The following is a 21,472-nucleotide window of genomic DNA, read 5'->3' on the forward strand; positions in this document are numbered from 1 at the left end:
TCTTCATATTACAGAAAGGAACTGGAGGAGGTGTGATTAAGGAGGTAAAACATCTCCCATTCTGTCAGGAGAGATGGAACAGGCTGGGGTGGGCACAGTAAGAAATCTCTCAACACCAGCTTAAAGTCCAACAGGTGACCTGGTGCTGTGAGAATTTTTATTGTGCCCACCCCATCGCCATCGCCGGCATCTCCACATCTTCAGGAAGGCAATGGGGTGACTCGATAGAAGCCTTTAAAATTTATAACTTTGATGGGCTGGACAGAGATGTTCCTACTTGGCGATAGGACCAGAACACACACACAATGTACTCACAGAAGGAGGCTATTCAGCCCATTGAGCATGTGCCAGCTCTTTGCAAGAGATATCCAATTAGTCCCCAACTTTTTATCTAATTCCTTTCCCAAAGTTCCTGTTGAATCTGCTTCCACCCCCCTTTTCAGGCAGCGCCTTCCAGGTCACAAATTGCTAAGTAAAAACTTTCTCCTGATCACCCTTCTGGTTCTTATTCCTTTTGCTAATTTCCTTAAAACTTTCTCCTCTGGATATGTACCCTCCTGCCGAGGGAACCAGTTCCTCCTGATTTACTCCACCCAAACCCTTCCTCATTTCCAACACCTCAATTCAAATCTCCTACTGAACCTTCTCTGCTCTGAGGAGAACAATCCCAGCCCTTCCAATAATGAAAACAGAAAGTTCTGGAAATACTCAGCAAGTCAGGCAGCATCTGTGGGAAGAGAGAGAGTTGATGTTTCAGCTTGATGACCTTGTGTTAGAACTGAGGGGAAAAGGGTTTGGTTGTGATTAGGTGGAGAGATGGCGAGGTTAAATAACAAGAGGTTCAATGGTAATGGCTAAAAAGAGATGAGGTGCGAATGGCTGGAAATGTCGGAGTGCAAAGAGAAGGAAAAAGAAACGAGTGAAACAAGCAGCAAAAACAATGCACAAAATGGAGGCTGAGATTATCAGCATCAGAGGGACCTGGGTGTCCTTGTGCACCAGTCACTGAAGGTAAGCATGCAGGGGCAGCAGGCGGTAAAGAAGGTAAATGGTATGTTGCCCTTCATTGCGAGAGGTTTCGAGTACAGGAGCAGGGATGTTGCTGCAATTATACAGGGGCCTTGGTGAGGCCACACCTAGAGTATTGTGTACAGTTTTGGTCTCCTTTTCTGAGGAAGGATGTTCTTGCTCTCGAGGGAGTGCAGTGAAGGTTTACCAGGCTGATTCCGGGGATGGTGGGACTGATGTATGAGGAGAGATTGACCAGGTTAGGATTGTTTTCACTGGAGTTCAGACGAATGAGGGGGGATCTCATAGAGATTTATAAAATTCTAACAGGTCTAGACAGGGTAGATGCAGGGAGGATGTTCCCGATGGTGGGGGGAGTCCAGAACCAGGGGTCACAGTCTGAGGATTCAGGGTAGACCATTTAGGATGGAGATGAGGAGACATTTCTTCACCCAGAGAGTGGTGATCCTGTGGAATTCATTCCCACAGGAAGTAGTTGATGCCAAAACATTGAATATATTCAAGAAGCGGCTGGATATAGCACATGGAGCGAATGGGATCAAAGGTTATGGGGAGAAAACAGGATTAGACTATTGAGTTGGATGATCAGCCATGATGGTGATGAATGGTGGAGCAGGCTGGAAGGGCCGAGCGGCCTCCTGCTCCTATCCTCTATGTTTCTATGTTATTCAGTGGCCCACCACTTCCACTAATGCCTGGGGAGAGAATTTCAAACACTAATAACTCTCAGACTAGAAATCACTCCTCAACTTTGTTCCTTTTGAGGTTTTCCTTGCCTGAATGATTCTTCAGAATTACAAAACTGAAAGAGAAATCTTTTTATTAAGAATGCCTGTTTCATGGAAGAGCCTTCAGGCCATCCACCTGCTGTGAAAACTCTGCCCACATTTTGACAGTGGTGACAATTCCAGCAGAACAGCTGAGACCTAGCTGGGGACTGGCTAGGGTAAATGTAGTGGGTTATGGGGATAGAGCCTGGGTGGGATTGTGGTTGGTGATGGGCTGAATGGCCTCTTTCTGCCCTGTAGGATTCTAGGATCTCAACTGTGTGAATCAATTCACCCCTTTCCGAATCAAACAATCCACAGCATTCTTACAAAAAAGTCAGTTCTCCCTCTCTAGCAATGCTAACAAACACTGTTTAAAGTAAAAACAAGTTCCAGGATTCGGATTCACACTTTGGCCAAGAGCTAATCCGCTGTCCCTCGGGCCGCACCCTTCTGTGGCTATCGAGGTTTGTTAAAATTGCCCATTAGCTACAAACAGACTTAAAAATGAGGAGGAAAAGCCTTGCCTCCACCAATACTTTATGGTGGGGTTTGGGTGGGGGTAGAGGAGGAGGGCAGAGAGGGTAATGAGGTGTAAAACACAGTTTCTCTCTGACAGAATGGATGTCAAAATCCCATGGCTCTATTTCACGGGGCAGGGGAGATCCCCCCCCCAGCACTCCACTCGATCTTTATCCAACACCTGAAAGCAGAATGCTGGTCATTAGCATCTTGCTGTTTGTGGGATCTTGCTGTGCAGGTTATCAACATTACAGCAGTGTTAACATGTTGGTTATAAAATTAGGGACATGCTGAAGTGGCAAAAGGTGCTATATCAATGAAGCCTGTTTTTCTTTAATGTGCCCCTTCCCGACTCCACAAGTGCAGCCTTCCTGGCCTCAGCAGAAGTTCTGCCTGCTTTCTACTCCAGTATCCATCCTGAGAGGACTTCCACCGTGTCCACTCCACATTCCTTCATCTCGAACAAAAAAAACAAAGAAAAGTACAGCACAGGAACAGGCCCTTCGGCCCTCCAAGCCTACACCGATCATGAGGCACGAACTTAAAAAAACCCTCCTGTCCTTACTCAGTCCGTATCCCTCTGTTCCCTCCCTATTCCTGTACCCATCCAGATGCCTCTTAAATGTTGTTAATGTTCCTGCTTCCATCGCCTCCTCTGGCAGCGCGTTCCAGGCACCCACCACTCCCTGTGTGAAAAACTCCCCCTGCACATCTCCCTTAAACTTTCCCCCCTCACCTTGAACCTGTGCCCCCCCCGTGTAATTGGCACTTCCACCCTGGGGAAAAGCCTTTGACTATCCACCCTGTCTGTGCCTCTCATCGTTCTGTAGACCCTCTATCAGGTCTCCCCTCAGCCTCCGTCTTTCCAGTGAAAACAATCCTAGTTTATTCAACCTCTCCTCATAACCAACACCCTCGAGACCAGGCAACATCCTGGTGAACCTTCTTTGCAATCTCTCCAAAGCTTCCACTATCCTTCTGGTAGTGCAGTGATCAAAACTGCACATAATACTCCAAATGCAGCCTAGCCAATGTTTTATATATCAAAGCTTGTATACCTCCTCAATCTATCCCCTTTGCTGGCCATTTCTGTCTCTTGTATTTCCAAACTCAGTCGATTCTGAAATTGATTTCCCGTGTGGCAATGACTTTAATTCTGCTGCAAAATTTGAGCTGAATCCCCGGTCTCCCTGTTCCCGTTACTATGGCCAAAGTTTTCAAGCTCAGACTCCATGGAAATAGCAGAATGTCCCAGCACTAACCCCATGGGCCACTCCACATCCCCCCTGCCCCTCTCCAACAGTGGACCCCACCTGACCCACCCCAACCACCCCCCCTGCCCCACCTTCTCTCAGACCCACCATCCCCTCTCTGCCCGCACCTTCACTCCCCCCACTCCTGCTCGACGCCCCCCACCTCTGCTTGACTCTCACACCCCTTCTCGGCTCCACCGCAACCCCCCCCCCAACCACCGGCTCCTCTCCCCCGACTCCCCTCCCCCCACCTCTCCAACCAGCAATCCCCCCCACACTGAGGGCGCTTACATTAAGTTGAAACTATTGCATCAACGCTGAGTTGAGGGTGAGATTAGAGGTCAGCTGTCAGGGTCAGTATTGTAGAGACATACTCAGATAACTTTTATAAATCATTGATGCAGCATCATTTACTGTGTCGCAGTGCGAGGAGAATATCCTGGCTTCAAACAGGATAAAGAGAGCAGCGGAATGAGTGTGAGAGCAGAGGCATTGAGCGATGATCTGACGAAGAGGGATTCAGATCTTAATGTGTCCAGCATGCTAAAGGCACTGAGTGATAGGGAAGATAGCTCACTGCCTCACCTCAGGCCAGACCAGAGCTCTGAGTGGGTGGTTGGTTGGGGGGGGGGGGGGGGGGGGTGCAGGGGGTGGTGCGGGGTAGAGTCTAATGCGTGAACTCAGTGAGTGAGTGCACAGGCTGTGGGTCAGAGTTCTGAGGGAGATGGTGGGAGCGACTCAAGAACAGACTCGCAAGATTTAATTCAAAAAGTAGCATTTTGTGATCCAGTTTGTGAAGAATTTAAGATGTGACCTGGCGTGAGGGCAGCGAGTTTGAGTAGACCCAGTGATTTTGGAGCAGTGATTGATAAAACTCTCCCTCTTTCTTGCCTGGTCCATAAAGATTTATCACTGATTTGGTCACCAGTTCGATTCTGTGGATAACTGCAAGCTCCAGAACGATTAAAGTGGATTGGTGGAGTGAGCAGGACAGTGAGAGATCGCGTTCAGCTCTGTTAAATGTGAGATAACGTGTTCACAGGGATCAAACAGTAAGAGAAAACTCACAATTAACAGGAATACACTGAGAAGAGTGGATGAAGTGAGCGATGTTGGTGTACAATTACACATATCCCTAAAGGACCTGTGCGTTTGTACACCAAGTTTAGAATATAAAAGTAAGGCTGTTAAGATGAAACTGTATAAAATACTGGTGAGGCCGCAACTGGAGTATTGTGTGCGGTTCTGGTCACCGCATTATAGGAAAGACATAATTACTCTGGAGAGAGTGTAGAGGTTTACAAGAATATTGCCAGGGTTGGGAAATTGTAGCTATGAGGAGAGGTTGGAGAGATTGAGATTATTTTCCTTAGAACAGAGAAGGCTGAGGGGTGACATGATCGAGGTCTACAGAATTGTGAGGGGGCAGGGAGAGAGTAGACAGGAGGAGTCTGTTCCCCTTGGTAGAGAAATTCAGAAACCAAGGGTCATAGGTTCAAGATAGACAGAGGGTGGTTCGTGTCTGGAATTTGCCGCCTGAGTTGGTGGTGGAGACAGAGACCCTAAACTCTTTTAAAAAGCGCCTGGATTCGCATCTTAATTGCAGGGTGTGGGTCGGATGCAGGGAGGTAGTGTCAGCAAGGGCACCTAGGTGTCCTGGGACTTGCATAGATAAGATGGGCCGAATGGCCCATCAGTGATGTATCATTTTTATGGTTTGATGATCGAATGTAGGAGAGCAGGAAAGTGTTTTGAATCGTAAAGTACATTGGAACAGTCTAACATGGAAGGAGAAAAGGCTGAGTCAGGGTTTCAGCAGCAGAGGAGTTGAGACAAAGAATGGAATGAAAGTGGAAACAGGCGGTGAAATCGTCAGAAATACACCTCGGGGTGAAAACTGACAGCAAGGTTATGAATTGGCTGTTTCAGGATCAGGGGAAGGGATGGAGTCAGAGGATAAGGAACAGCAACTTGGAATAAAGACTCAAGGCAATGATTCACTCTTCCCAATATTGAATTGATGGAAATTTCTGCTCCTCTAATAGCACGTATCAGATAAGCAGCCGGATAATTTCACAACAGTGAATTGTGGGGGGGGATGGATGGTGGGGGGGCGAAGGAAGGGGGGTTGGGGGGGGAAGATGGAGGAAGGAGGGGTAGAGTTGGGTGTTGTCGGTGCATGCGGGAAACTAACCCTGTGTCTTCAGATGATATATATGAATATGTGGAGGAACCAACCAGAGAACAGGCCATCAACAGATTTGACAGTGGATAGACAATGGCAAACGTTCAAGAAAGACATGGGGGAACTGCAGCAACTGTTTATTCCTGTCTGACACAAAAGGAAACTGGGGAAGACGGCCAATCCATGGCTTACAAAGGAAATTAGAGAGAGTGTCCGATCTAAGGAAGAAGCATACAGATTGGCCAAGAAAAATAATCGGTCTGAGGATTGGGAGCAGTTTAGAATTCAGCAAAGAAGGACCAAGGGATTGATTAAAAAGGGGGAAATACAGTACAAAAGGAAGCTTGCAGGGAATATAAAGACTGACACTGAGTTTCTATAGATACGTGAAGAGAAAGAGGTTCCAATAAAGACAAATGTAGGTCCCCTACAGACAAACAGGGGAATGTCTAATAGGGGAGAAAGAAATGGCCAAGTAACTGAATACATACTTTCGTTCTGTCTTCACAAAAGAGAATCAAAATCAGATACCAGGAATGTTGGAGAATGCAGGATTTAATGAGAGGGAAGAACTGAGGGAGATCAATATTAGTGGAGAAATGGTTCTGGGAAAATTGATGGGATTGAAGGCGGATAAATCCCCAGGGCCGGATAATCTATATCCCAGAGTACTGAAGGAAGTGGCTCGAGAAATAGTGGATGCATTGGTGGTCACCTTCCAGGATTCTACAGACTCTGGAACAGTCCCTGCAGATTGGAGGGGAGTGAATCTCACTCCAATATTCAAAAAGAGAGATAGAGAGAAAACAGGGAATTATAGACCAGTTAGCTTAACATCGGCAATGGGGAAATTCTCAAATCCATTACCAAAGACTTTATAGCGGAGCATTTAAAAGCAGTGGCAGGAACAGAGAGAGCCAGCACGGATTTATGAAGGGGAAATCATGCTTGATAAATCTGTTGGAATTCTTTGAAGATGTAACTAGTAGAGTTGACAAGGGGGAGGCAGTGAATGTGGCATATTTGGACTTTTAGAAAGTGTTTGAAGTCCTGTACAAGAGATTATCGTGCAAGATTAAAGCACATGTGATCAGAGGAAGTGTATTGAGATGGATAGAAAACTGGTTGGCAGCAAAGAAACAAGGAGTAGGAATTAATGGGTGCTTTTCAAATTTAATTTGGATGAGGGAACAAAATGTAACATCTCAAAGTTTGCAGATGATAAGTTGGGTGGGAGGATGAACTGTGAGGAGGATGCAGAGATCCTTCAGAATGATCTGGACAGGTTGGGTGAGTGGGTAAATCAATGGCAGATGCAGAATAATTTGGATAAATGTGAGGTTATTCACTTTGGAAGCAAAATGAAGGCAGATTCCCACCTGAATGGGTGTAAATTGGGAGAGGGGAGTGTGCAGAGGGACCTGGGTGTCCTTGTGCACCAGTCACTGAAGGTAAGCATGCAGGGGCAGCAGGCGGTAAAGAAGGTAAATGGTATGTTGGCCTTCATTGTGAGAGGTTTCGAGTACAGGAGCAGGGTTGTTGTTGCAATTATACAGGGTCTTGGTGAGGCCACACCGAGAGTATTGTGTACAGTTTTGATCACCTTTTCTGAGGAAGGATGTTCTTGCCCTCGAGGGAGAGCAGTGAAGGTTTACCAGGCTGATTCCGGGGATGGTGGGACTGATGTATGAGGAGAGATTGACTGGGTTTGGGTTGTTTTCATAGAATCATACAACCCTACAGTGCAGAAAGGGGCCCTTCGGCCCATCGAGTCTGCACCGACCACAATCCCACCCAGGCAATAACCCCCATATCCCTACGTATTTTACCCACTAATCCCTCTAACCTAAGCATCTTAGGACACTAAGAGGCAATTTTAGCACGGCCAGTCAACCTAACCCACACGTCTTTGGACTGTGGGACGAAACCAGAGCACCCGGGGGAAACCCACGCAGACACGAGGAGAATGTGCAAATCCACACAGACAGTGACCCGAGGAGGGAATCGAACCCAGGACCCTGGATCTGTGAAGCAGCAGTGCTAACCACTGTGCTACCATGCCGCCTGTGCTGTGAAGTTCAGATGGTTGAGGGGGGGAATCTCAGAGACTTATAAAATCCTAACAGGCTTAGACAGGGTAGATGCAGGGAGGATGTTCCCGATGGTGGGGGGAGTCCAGAACCAGGGGTCACAGTCTGAGGATTCAGGGTAGACCATTTAGGATGGAGATGAGGAGACATTTCTTCACCCAGAGAGTGGTGATCCTGTGGAATTCATTCCCACAGGAAGTAGTTGATGCCAAAACAATGGATGTATTCAAGAGGCGGCTGGATATAGCACTCAGACTGAATGGGATCAAAGATTATGGGAAAAAAAGCAGGATTAGGCTGTTGAGTTGCATGATCAGCCATGATCGTAATGAATGGCAGAGCAGGCTTGAAGGGCCGAATGGCCTCCTGCTCCCATCGTCTATGTTTCTATGATATAACCAAGGGGCAGCATGTAGATGAGGAACAGGAAGGGTCCAAGGACAGATCCTTGAGGGAGGCAACAGTGCAGGAGCAGGAAGAGAAGCCATTGGCAGCGATTAGATAGATAGGAATGGAGCCAGGGCAGAGCAGTCTCAGCCAGCTGGACAACAGTGGAGCGGTGTTGGAGGAGGAGGATGTGGCCAATGTGTCACAAGCTGCAGACAGGATTAGGAGGGAATGTATCCCTTTGTCCCAGTCACACAGGATCTCATTTTGCTCTGAGCTGCCTCGATACTGAGGCAGAAACTGACGGGAGTTTGAGTAGACAGAGTAAAGTTGGGCCCAGGTTTCAGTCACATCTGATCTGCTATGATGTTCATTCCAGTGCGTACATTTATCTGACAAATCCATCTTGATGCTGTCTTGTTTGATTTTCCTTCAGGTTTATTACATGGATGGTTACCATAACAACCGCTTTGTGCGTGTTTATAAGTCCCTCCAGGATTTCATGAGTACCGATAATTTCACAGTGCACCGCCTGCCTCACCCCTGGTCTGGGACAGGCCAGGTCGTCTATAACCAGACCCTATACTTCAACAAGTACCAGAGCCACATTATCATCAAATTCCACATCCCGACTGAACGCCTGCTCACTCAGCGCAGCCTGGACTACGCAGGATATAACAACATGTATCCTTACTCCTGGGGAGGCCATTCCGACATCGACCTGATGGTGGATGAGGGGGGGCTATGGGCGGTCTATGCCACCAATCAGAATGCGGGCAACATCGTCATCAGCAAGCTAGACCTGGGGACCCTGGAGGTGTTACGGAGCTGGAACACTGGTTATCCAAAACGCAGTGCTGGTGAGGCCTTCATGATTTGCGGCACTCTGTACATGACCAACTCCCACCTGGGCGGTGCCAAAGTTTACTATTCGTACAACACCAACACTTCCACCTACGAGTACACTGACATCCAGTTCCATAACCAATACTCCCACATCTCCATGCTGGATTACAACCCCAAGGATCGAGCCCTCTACACCTGGAATAACGGTCACCAGGTTCTGTATAATGTCACGCTGTTCCACATCATTAAATCAGATGAATTATAAAACCACACAAACTCCTTCATTTCCACAATGATACAGTGTAAAGATATATAAATCTGTAAGACCTGTACAGGTATATATATATATTCTGTAGAAAGGACACATAGATTCGTTGACAGTCTTAGCTTACTTTCCAGGCTATTGCCCTCTCCGTGGAGGGATTTTCCCAAAAAGCAACGTCCATCCGTGTTTCCCAACTCAGTGGGATGACAATTGGAATCAATCAATGGAAAAGCCCCTCCACTCCCTCCCCCACCGTGTCCTCTGTCTCCATCCCTTCCTTCCCCTTATCCCTCTCCTCTCCACCTCCGCCCTTCCCCCTCCCCCCATCGGACCCTTCCACCCAATCCTCCTCACCCTCTCCTCTGCTCCCTTTTGCCTCCTCTCCTGAATCCTTCCTCCCTCCACCTGCCTCTTCCCTCCCTGTGTTGCAGCCAATATTAAGGAAAGTGAGATTCTGGTTATTCCCAGGGAGCCTGGGGAGAAGTACAGCAGGAGCAGGCGGTGAGTAACCGTGGCAACTGTCCCCACCGATGGATCCAAGGCATCTTCATCATCACTTGATCCTCAACAGTCCTGTGAGATGTGTCCGGGGGGAGTGGGGAGGGGGATTAATTCCCTCCATCCCCCTCCTTTGAAACGCCCCCGCTTCTCCGAGAGACTGTGTTGCATGTCAATTACTGTTGACGGCCACACAAATGGATGGATTATTTGGAGATACAACTGTTGGACTGACTGAATTTCACCTCACTATCTCCTGCATTTAACCTGCTACAGAATTACTGAGCTGCCTCATCTATTATGGAAGGAATTTGCTGTTTAATCTGAAGAGATACAATTATTTGAAAAACAATTTCTTCATCAAGTCTGTTGTGTGGTGAATAGTGTGTCACAGCTTGTCAGTGACACGTAACGACCCATTTATCATCTGTGTTCAATATTCCAGTGTGAGGTACATCATATTAACTAGAATATTCTCCCCAACCAAGCACCTGGTACTTTAAGATTCTGTCCTCAGTTCAACCCAGGTCTGTTTATAGAGTTTAAATATTTCATATCCAGCCCATCTCCACCCATAGCACATTATCACATTAATGGATGACCAAATGTTAGAATATTATTTAATTCTTTTGCAAAGCTGTGGATTTATGTGAGTGAAAGTGAGAGTATATCTGCACATGTGTTATTGTCTGTGTGTGCACATCTGTATATCTGATTCTGTCTTTGTGTATACCTGTGTGTTTGTCTTTGTTACTGTATCTATGTGTGCCAGTATGTGGCACTGCGTGTGTTAGTATGTGGGACTGCGTGTGTGCCAGTATATGGGACCATGTGTGTGTTAGTGTGTGGGATCATGTGTGCACCAGTATGTGGGACCGTGTGTGCGCCAGTATGTGGGACTGTGTGTGCGCCAGTATGTGGGACCATGTGTGCGCCAGTATGTGGGACCGTGTGTGCGCCAGTATGTGGGACCATGTGTGCGCCGGTATGTGGGACCGTGTGTGCGCCGGTATGTGGGACCATGTGTGTGTCATTATGCAGGACCATGTGTGTGTCAATATGTGGAACTATGTGTGGGACCGTGTGTGTTGTCAGTATGTGGGACTGGGTGTGTGTCATTATGCGGGACTGTGTCAGTATGTGGGACTGTGTGTGTGTCAGTATGTGGGACTGTGTGTGTTTGGGAGGGGTAGCCATCTCCATGTGTGTGCGAGTTGGTGTCTATGTATCTGTCTGCCACCATGTGCCAGTTTATATATGTGTACAGGAAAAGGCCTGTGCATGTCTGTTGGTGTGTGTTAATTGGGTGCCTGTATATGTCACTGTGCTTATGGGCATTTGGTGCGCATGTGTGTGGGGGTGTGCGTGTGTCTCTGTGACTGCATCTGTCTGGCAGTGAGTCTATAATAGTGTGAATGAGAGTCAGTTGGTCTTCATGAATGTGTGTGTGTGTCTTTATCAGTCTGAGTGAGTATGAGTCTGTTGTGTGTGTCTATTGTGAGTGTTGTATGTCTGTGTGTCAGTCTGTTGGTCAGTGTGTACGTGTGGGTTTGTGAGTGTGTGTGTGTGAGCGTGCATGTGTTGGTGTGTGTCTGTATGTGTGTGGGGGTTTGTGTGCGCGCCAATGTGTGCGCACACCTGTGGGTGGAGGTTTGTAAGTACATCAGTCTGTGTGTGCGCGCGTGCGTGCATGCGCGTGCATCAGTGTGTATATTAAAGTTTTATCTCTTGTTCTTCACCATGGCAGTGAATGGAGAGGTTGGCATGTGCTGCTACTGACTGTTGTTACAGGGAAACAGTACGACTGTTAAATTCGACCTCTGTACTTGCCCCTTTCTATTTTATCATTAAAAGGAGTCCAAGGTGAACAGCAATGTGAATCTTTCGGTCTTTGTGCATTTGATCCGAGGCTTTAACTTGAGACATTTCTTATTCTGCAATCATCTTGAGCAGCTTGTGAAATGTAAACTCTACATCTCTCGCCACAGACACTGCCTGACCTGCAGAATATTTCCAGCATTGTGCTTTCATTTCAGATTTCCAAAGCTTCCAGCATTTTTCTTCCGTGTTACCAGAATCTTTGGAATACACAAGAAAAACATTGTCACCAAATATCTCCACTTAGAACCTTGGTGTACAGAAAGAGGCTGTTACACCACTGGCCCATTTCTCTGGTCTTTCACAATAGTCCCGTAACTATCACTGCTTCAGGTCACCATTCTGCAGTACGGGACTTGAATATCTCTGAGAAAAAGAAACTTTTATGTCAAAGCCTTTCATTTTGCACTCAGGACAATTTGAAAGAATGCCAGGCGTAAATGGAACAACAATTTACTGTGTGTGCACGGACACTCAGTAGCAGCAGTGTGTACTATTGACAAGATGCACTGCAGCAATCCACCAAAGATCCTTAGACAGCACTTTTCAAACCCATGACCACTTACACCTGGCGGAACAAAGGCAGCAGATACATGGGATCACCACCTCCCGCAAGTTCCCCTCCAAGCCACTCACCATCCTGACTTGGAAATCTATCAGCCGTTCCTTTGCAGTGGCTGGGTCAAAATCCTGAAATTCCCTTTCTAATGGCGTTGTGGGTCAACCCACAGCACATGGAGTGAGCGATTCGAGAAGGCAGCTCACCACCACCTTCTCGAGGGCAACTAACGATGGGCAATAAACGCTGGCCAGTCAGCGACACCCTGTCCCAGGAATGAATGCAGGAAGAGTACTGATTAGTTGGCAATTGGGCTCTGAGTTGTAGAGGTGTTACATTACTGTTACAGTAACATGGTTTATGAATTTCAGTGCCAGGGTGATGCTAGGTATGTCGGCCATCCATCCCAGTGACTGGTGGATCATGTCCCAACCACTGTTCACAATGAGCAAGGTACAGACCATACCTAACCAGCCAAGCACAGCATTCAACACTAGATCTGATTCTGTGATTGGACAACAATTGTTAAATAATCCTCAGTGTGCTAGGAATTACACTGAAACCAATTTACATCAGGGAAGCATTATCTGGTCATTAGCACCTAACTGTTTGTGGGAGTCTGCTGTGGGCAAAATTGCTGCCACATTTACTAAATTACAATGATGACTATGCTTAAAAAGTACCTCATTAGGTGTAACACACTTTATGACTGTAATAATTTGACACACATTGCCATGTCAAGTAACTAACTAAAGGAATTATTGATTGAGAATAATTATATGTAAGGTTATCAGGCTTGCAATGAGGTGCATTTGCCGATGCTGGAAGCTAGTTTTTCTTAAAGTTTATTAATCGGTGTCACAAATCACTTTACATTAACACTGCAATGAAGTTACTGTGAAAATCCCCTAGTCGCCACACTCTGACGCCTGTTCAGATACACTGAGGGAGAATTTAGCACAGCCAATGCACCCTAACCAGCACATCTTTCCGACTGTGGGTGTAAACCAGAGCACCTGGAGGAAACCCATACAGACATGGGGAGAATGTGCAAACTCCGCACAGACAGTGAACCAAGCTGGGAATTGAACCTGGGTCGTGCTGCCCTACTTACAGACAGAAATAACACGCACACACATTGTGCCTATTTCAGTTAAACAAAATAAGTGACAACAGTTCACTGGTTCATTCTCAGAACATTGTCTTAACCAATCAATCAAGCTGCCTGGTTTAAATTTAGACAGTGCTTGATGGTTAACTGTCAGTGACCATCAACTGGTGCATTCTCCATGGTAACGCCTTCACCAGTCAGAGACCACTTCCAACCGATCAGCACTCTCCTCACACAGGGGAAGTTACTGTTTCCTCTGACGTGGGTTTTCTTGTGATCTGACCTGATGAGTGCAAGACATAAAGCTTTGACAAAACCGTCTCTTCTTTCAGCTTTATCAAGTATTTAATCAGTTCCCCTTTAGAAAATCCTGGGTGAATCTGTAACAATGTTAGGTTCAGGCAGCCCCTTCCAGATTACAGCAACTTGCTGAACAAAAGAGCCTCCCCATGTTATATGATTCTTTTCCCGATTCTCTTCAATCTGCATCCCTCTGGTTACCCACCGTCCTCCCACTGGAAATGCTTTCTCCTTATTTCTCTGTTGAAGCATCATCACTGCTCTAAATCCTAACGTCAATCGAGGAAAACCTGATTTTCTGTATCTAACCCCGTGCTGTATCTGTCCTGGGAGTGTTTGATGGGGACAGTGTAGAGGGAGCTTTACTCTGTATCTAATCCCGTGCTGTACCTGTCCTGGGAGTGTTTGATGGGGTCAGTGTAGAGGGAGCTTTACTCTGTATCTAATCCCGTGCTGTACCTGTCCTGGGCGTGTTTCATGGGGGACAGTGTAGAGGGAGCTTTACTCTGTATCTAACCCCGTGCTGTACCTGTCCTGGGCGTGTTTGATGGGGACAGTGTAGAGGGAGCTTTAATCTGTATCTAACCCCGCACTGTACCTGTCCTGGGAGTGTTTGATGGGGGGACAGTGTAGAGGGAGCTTTACTCTGTATCTAACCCCGTGCTGTACCTGTCCTGGGAGTGTTTGATGGGGACAGTGTAGAGGGAGCTTTACTCTGTATCTAACCCCGTGCTGTACCTGTCCTGGGAGTGTTTGATGGGGGGACAGTGTAGAGGGAGCTTTACTCTGTATCTAACCCCATTCTGAACCTGTCCTGGGAGTGTTTGATGGGGGGACAGTGTAGAGGGAGCTTTACTCTGTATCTAACCCCATGCTGTACCTGTCCTGGGAGTGTTTGATGGGGGACAGTGTAGAGGGAGCTTTACTCTGTATCTAACCCCGTGCTGTACCTGTCCTGGGAGTGTTTGATGGGGACAGTGCAGAGGGAGCTTTACTCTGTATCTAACCCCGCACTGTACCTGTCCTGGGAGTGTTTGATGGGGGGACAGTGTAGAGGGAGCTTTACTCTGTATCTTACCCCGTGCTGTACCTGTCCTGGGAGTGTTTGATGGGGGACAGTGTAGAGGGAGCTTTACTCTGTATCTAACCCCGTGCTGTACCTGTCCTGGGAGTGTTTGATGGGGACAGTGTAGAGGGAGCTTTGATTCTTCTTTAAGCCTCAGTTTATCAGCACTATTGGGAGTTTAACATAAATTGGAGTGAATCATAGGCAGCAGGGTTTGCAACTGGGGAGGTTTTGAGTTCCCGTCTGCACACTTTGTCTTTTGTTTGTTTCAGGTTGTTTCAGTTGACCGTGACGGTCCACACTTTGACCTAAGTGTCAGCAATTTCCTTCCAGCCTGCGCCTTCCTGACAGTGAGCTGGCAGAGTTAGTGCCGCTAACAGACGCCGTGTGAAACTGACCTTTATTTGCTGCAATGCGGAAATTGATACGTGATAAATTGATAAAATTTCCCCGTGCGATGCAGTGTAACAACAACCTGAATTTATATTGCATCTTCAACACAGTAAAATGTCCCGAGGTGTTTCCGAGCAATTTTATTCAAGAGAAATTTGACGTTGAGCCAGCTGCAGAAGGGAAGAGTGGCGGTGTGGGATTCTCTCGATAACACTCTCCAGCAGATTTTATTTGATCCTGATCTTTACTCTGTCCACCTGCCTTTTCTCCACATCTTTATCCATTTTGGTAAAAACAATCGCATCATTGCAGATTTGCAGTGATTTGCTGGTGTAGTGTGTGATCCGCACTCTCTCTGCTGTGCTTGTCTGCGCTATAATTCCAATATTGGCAGGAGTCAGTTGCTGCTGCAGCCGTTCCACTCAGGAAGCAGTTTGCGTTGTCACAGGGAGTGAAGTGAATTGCCTGGACACCCAGTTACTCACGTGGGAACCACGAGGTACGTCTGGGGTAGTGAAACTCCATTCCATCTTTTGGATGCAGATTGTCTCCCGTGTTTGGGCCCCACGGTGTCTGGGATCACCCCTGCTCATTCCTAGAATCCCAACAGTGCAGAAGGAGGCCATTCAGCCCATTGTGCCTATACTGACAACAACCCCACCCAGTCCCTATCCCTGTAACCCCACGTTTTTACTTCCCGACTCAAAGAGGCAATTTAGCATGGCCAATCGACGTAATCAGAAATTTTGGACTATGGGAGGAAACTGGAGCACCCGGAGGAAACCCACGCAGACACAGGGAGAATGTCCGTGTGGAATCTGCACAGTCACCCAAGGCCGGAACTGAACCCGAGCCCCTGGCGATGTGAGACAGCAGTGCGAACCACTGTGCTGCCCTTGTCTGGTTATCCATCAACGTCCTGTACTGGGGCAGCAAAGCTTTGCCCTGATGTATTGTCTGTGGGACTGTCCGTCCTGTCGCTATGCAGCACGAGGCTCCCTGTTACATAGCTTCAATATGCTGAATCTAGATCTTGTTCACTGCCTGTATATCCCTCCTCTCAGAGTACAGCCAAAAACACACGGAATATCGCAGCTGTATCCTATCCTCTTCCTTTGGGCATCCCCCACTGATCCACTGCCTTCAACAACCTTTCGTTATTTTTCTATTAATTTATTCTGGAGGTGTGTGTTGCTGCCAATGGTTGGCATTCCTCACACATCGCTAATTGCTCTCCGAAGGAGGGATCGACTCTGTTAATTTGACACAACTGAGAGTCTCATTAGCACACTTTAAAAACCAAATGTCCATCACGTCAGTTTGGGTCTGGAGTCACATACATTCTCCATAAGGGAAGCACGGAGTGTATCCAGTCAAGCAGTTGGTTTTGAATGATAATCCACTCACTTACCCACACCATCATACAGTTTCCAGAGTTTCACTGGACGCTTCTCAGGGGGTCAGTGCTGAGGGAGCGCCGCACTGTCAGAGGGTCAGTGCTGAGGGAGTGCCGCACTGTCAGAGGGTCAGTGCTGAGGGAGCGCCGCACTGTCGGAGGGTCAGTGCTGAGGGAGTGCCGCACTGTCGGAGGGTCAGTGCTGAGGGAGCGCCGCACTGTCGGAGGGTCAGTGCTGAGGGAGTGCCGCACTGTCGGAGGGTCAGTGCTGAGGGAGCGCCGCACTGTCGGAGGGTCAGTGCTGAGGGAGTGCCGCACTGTCGGAGGGTCAGTGCTGAGGGAGTGCCGCACTGTCAGAGGGTCAGTACTGAGGGAGTGCCGCACTGTCAGAGGGTCAGTACTGAGAGAGTGCCGCACTGTCAGAGGGTCAGTACTGAGGGAGTGCCGCACTGTCAGAGGGTCAGTGCTGAGGGAGCGCCGCACTGTCAGAGGGTCAGTGCTGAGGGAGTGCCGCACTGTCAGAGGGTCAGTGCTGAGGGAGTGCCGCACTGTCAGAGGGTCAGTGCTGAGGGAACGCCGCACTGTCAGGGGGTCAGTGCTGAGGGAGCGCCGCACTGTCAGAGGGTCAGTACCGAGGGAGTGCCGCACTGTCAGAGGGTCAGTGCTGAGGGAGTGCCGCACTGTCAGAGGGTCAGTGCTGAGGGAGTGCCGCACTGTCAGAGGGTCAGTGCTGAGGGAGCGCCGCACTGTCAGAGGGTCAGTGCTGAGGGAACGCCGCACTGTCAGAGGGTCAGTGCTGAGGGAGCGCCGCACTGTCAGAGGGTCAGTGCTGAGGGAGCGCCGCACTGTCAGAGGGTCAGTGCTGAGGGAGTGCTGCACTGTCAGAGGGTCAGTGCTGAGGGAGTGCCGCACTGTCAGAGGGTCAGTGCTGAGGGAGTGCCGCACTGTCAGAGGGTCAGTGCTGAGGGAGTGCCGCACTGTCAGAGGGTCAGTGCTGAGGGAGTGCCGCACTGTCAGAGGGTCAGTGCTGAGGGAGTGCCGCACTGTCAGAGGGTCAGTGCTGAGGGAGTGCCGCACTGTCAGAGGGTCAGTGCTGAGGGAGTGCCGCACTGTCAGAGGGTCAGTGCTGAGGGAGTGCCGCACTGTCAGAGGGTCAGTGCTGAGGGAGTGCCGCACTGTCAGAGGGTCAGTGCTGAGGGAGAGGGATACGGGCATATGGATCTTGGGGTTAAATATAAGAAATTTGTTTGTAAATTAGCACCCAGCTTTTGAAATATTTGAATGTGATTGTTCGATAATGATTGGGAAAGTTTAAAATTGATTTTTCAATTGGATCCTTGAGAATTCCTGACTGTGAACTGAACAGACAGAGCCAACTTCCTGCTGGGAAATACTCCCTCCAACAGAAGATGCTGCCTGACAGAAAGACAGTCAGACTGTCTGGGAGAGAGGAGATCAGCCTGTCTGGGGAAGTATCCATATCATATCCACGCCCCAAACCCCCCTCCCCACATCCTCCCTGTTGCTCTGTCCCCTTTCCCCTTGGGTTTGAGTCCTGTGCTCTTGGTGCGTGGGTCATGAAATATTTTACCACTTCATTCCATTCCCAATCCCACTCCATCCCATTCCCAATCCCACTCTATCCCGTTCCAATCCCACTCTACCCCATTCCCAATCCCACTCTATCCCGTTCCAATCCCACTCTACCCCATTCCCAATCCCACTCTACCCCTCTATCCCGTTCCAATCCCACTCTGTCCTGTTCTAATCCCACTCTACCCCATTCCCAATTCCACTCTACCCCTTTCTCAATCCCACACCATCCCATTCCCAATCCCACTCTACCCCAATCTCACTCTATCCGTTCCTAATCCCGCTCTCTCATGTACCCATTGCCATTCCATGAGACACTGCTGCCATTGTGGTAAATGTTTACAAGAGGGCGTGTTGTTAACCTCTGACCCCCTAGCTTCCTCCCCTCTGGCAGAGTGAGGTGTTACTTTAATTACAACGGGAATGTCGCAGCTTCCCTGAGGAACATCAAATCCCAAATTATCTCATCACACGGCACAGATCAGCCAATCCCTGTGAGTCTCTACGCACACACACACACACACACACACACACACAGTCACACAAACATGTTTTTAATGGCCTTTTTATGTCAATGTTGTTTGATCTCGGTTATTTTGCCGCAGGCTGTGTGGAAACATTGACGAGTCTTCACATTCCCTCTGACGCACTACACCCCGGTTCTACACTCCTGTTCTACTGTCAGAGGGTCAGTGCTGAGGGGGTGCCGCACTGTCAGAGGGTCAGTGCCGAGGGAGTGCCGCACTGTCAGAGGGTCAGTGCTGAGGGAGTGCCGCACTGTCAGAGGGTCAGTGCCGAGGGAGTGCCGCACTGTCAGAGGGTCAGTGCCGAGGGAGTGCCGCACTGTCAGAGGGTCAGTGCCGAGGGAGTGCCGCACTGTCAGAGGGTCAGTGCCAAGGGAGTGCCGCACTGTGAGAGGGTCAGTGCCGAGGGAGTGCCGCACTGTCAGAGGGTCAGTGCTGAGGGAGTGCCGCACTGTCAGAGGGTCAGTGCTGAGGGAGTGCCGCACTGTCAGAGGGTCAGTGCTGAGGGAGTGCTGCACTGTCAGTGGGTCTTACCATGCACACATTGGCTGCCATGTTTGCTCTGTTAAAATGCTGATTAAACTTCACAAGCTGCTTCATTGGCTGCCGAATGCTTCGAACGATGCTGTGAGTGTTGTGTTTGGTTCTATCGCCGTGTTCCTGGATTCAAGCTCGTTGCACACACTCCCATTCAAACTCATGCCTTCACCATTGCCCCAGACTTGTTCAGCTCCCCGAGACGTTCACCCAGCCTTTGGCGCAGACCCGGGTGTCACTGGGTGTGTAGCCACTCTCCCTGCCCTGTGTCCACAGCCAAAAGCTAAATCTCAATGAAGACTTTGGCTGTGACTTTGTTGTTAAATTAGAGTGAAGTTGATTCCCTAATGGAGTTTCACTCCTCCCCAGTTCAATACCTCATTGACAGTTCCTTCACAGTCTGTCTGTCGACTGTCCCAGACACCAGGGGCAGAAATGGCCTTCACCAAGATATTTGAGAAGCCACATCACTCCTCACCAATCTACAGATGTGGTGAACACATCCCTTTAATGTGCCTTCTGTCTAGGCTGACACTCCCAGTGTGTTACTGAGTGAATGCTGCTCAGAACAAAGCCCTTTCCCACTGACATCGCACTGAATTAAAGACTCCCTGACACAAGAGGTAATCTCCCTGTCATCCTGGACGATAGTTATCATCCTCCCAACAGACCCTGCCTCCTCCCAAGGCTGGACAGCTGGTGTGGTGCCAACAGTCTTGCTACAGCTGTACGGGGCATTGGTGTGAGCTACAGCAGAGTACTGAGCACAGTTTTGGTCTCCTTACACCAGGAGGGAGATAATTACATGAGAAACTGTTCAGAGATGATCCACTCGACTGGTCCCTGGGATGAAGGCGTTTGTGGTGTGAGGAGAGCTTGGCTGGGTTGGGCCTACACCCATTGGAGTTTAGAAGAATGAGAGGTGACCTTATTGAGACATGTCGGATTGTCCAGGGGATTGACAGGGTGGGTTCTGAGAGAATGTTTCCCCTCTAGGGGGGTTGATGGGGGGAGTCTGAAAATAGAAAACAGTTTCAGAACAAGGAGAAGTTCTTTGAAAATGTGACTGAGAACATTGACGAAGGAAGAGCGGTGGATGTGGTTTACATGGACTTCAGCAAGGCGTTTGATAAAGTCCCCCATGCAAGACTTCTTGAGAAGGTGAGAGGGTATGGGATCCAAGGGACTTTGGTCTTGTGGATCCAGAACTGGCTTGCCTGCAGAAGGCAGAGAGTGGTTGTGGATGGGTCTTTTTCTGCATGGAGGTCGGTCACCAGTGGAGTGCCCCAGGGATCTGTTCTAGGACCCTTGCTGTTTGTCATTTTCATAAATGACCTGGATGAGGAAATGGAGGGATGGGTTAGTAAGTTCGCTGACAATACGAAGGTTGGTGTTGTTGTGGATAGTCTGGAGGGATGTCAGAAGATGCAGCGTGACATAGATAGGATGCAAGACTGGGCGGAGAAGTGGCAGATGGACTTCAACGCGGATAAATGTGTAGTGGTCCATTTTGGCAGGAACAACGGGATGCAGGAGTACAATATCAAGGGTAGGAGTCTTAGCAGTATTGAAGAGCAGAAGGATCTTGGGGTTCGGGTCCACAGGACTCTTAAATCAGTCTCGCAGGTGGAGGATGTGGTTAAGAAGGCGTATGGTGTACTGGCCTTCATTAATCGAGGGATTGAGTTTAGGAATCAGGAGGTAATGCTGCAACTTTATAAAACCCTTGTCAGACCCCACTTGGAGTACTGTGCGCAGTTCTGGTCACCTCACTACAGGAAGGATGTGGAAGCTATTGAGAGGGTGCAGAGGAGATTTACAAGGGTGTTGCCTGGATTGGGAGGCATGCCTTATGAAGATAGGTTGAGGGAGCTGGGACTCTTCTCCCTGGAGAGACGAAGGATGAGAGGTGACCTGATAGAGGTTTATAAAATGTTGAGAGGAATAGATAGGGTGGATTCTCGGAGGTTATTTCCCAGGGCTGAAATGGTTGCTATGAGAGGACACAGGTTTAAGATGCTGGGGACTAGGTACAGAGGAGATGTCAGGGATAAGTTTTTCACTCAGAGGGTGGTGGGTGAGTGGAATCGGCTGCCGTTGGTGGTGGTGGAGGCAAATTCAATAGGGTCTTTTAAGAGACTTCTGGATGAGTACATGGGACTTAATGGGATTGAGGGTTACAGGTCAGCCTGGTAGGTAGAGATAAGATCAGTGCAACTTGTGGGCCGAAGGGCCTGTTTGTGCTGTAGTTTTTCTACGATTCTATGAAATCA

The 21,472-nt window shown here is 48.6% G+C and overlaps 1 protein-coding gene across 2 annotated transcripts in view; it reads left to right on the forward strand.

Annotated features, from left to right (window-relative positions):
- LOC145358191 (noelin-like) overlaps positions 1-11,722 on the forward strand; it is a 48,181-nt gene extending 36,459 nt beyond the window's left edge. For both annotated transcript variants that reach the window (XM_080211970.1, XM_080211969.1), the window contains exon 6: positions 8,670-11,722. In XM_080211970.1, coding sequence (XP_080068096.1) covers positions 8,670-9,344 — 675 coding nt within the window. In that variant the 3' untranslated portion in view covers positions 9,345-11,722. The remainder of the gene's footprint in view (positions 1-8,669) is intronic.
- Positions 11,723-21,472: the final 9,750 nt, after the last annotated feature.

Source organism: Carcharhinus amblyrhynchos, chromosome 25 (assembly GCF_965287045.1).
Source record: "Carcharhinus amblyrhynchos chromosome 25, sCarAmb.v2.hapA, whole genome shotgun sequence".
Classification (NCBI taxonomy): domain Eukaryota; kingdom Metazoa; phylum Chordata; class Chondrichthyes; order Carcharhiniformes; family Carcharhinidae; genus Carcharhinus; species Carcharhinus amblyrhynchos.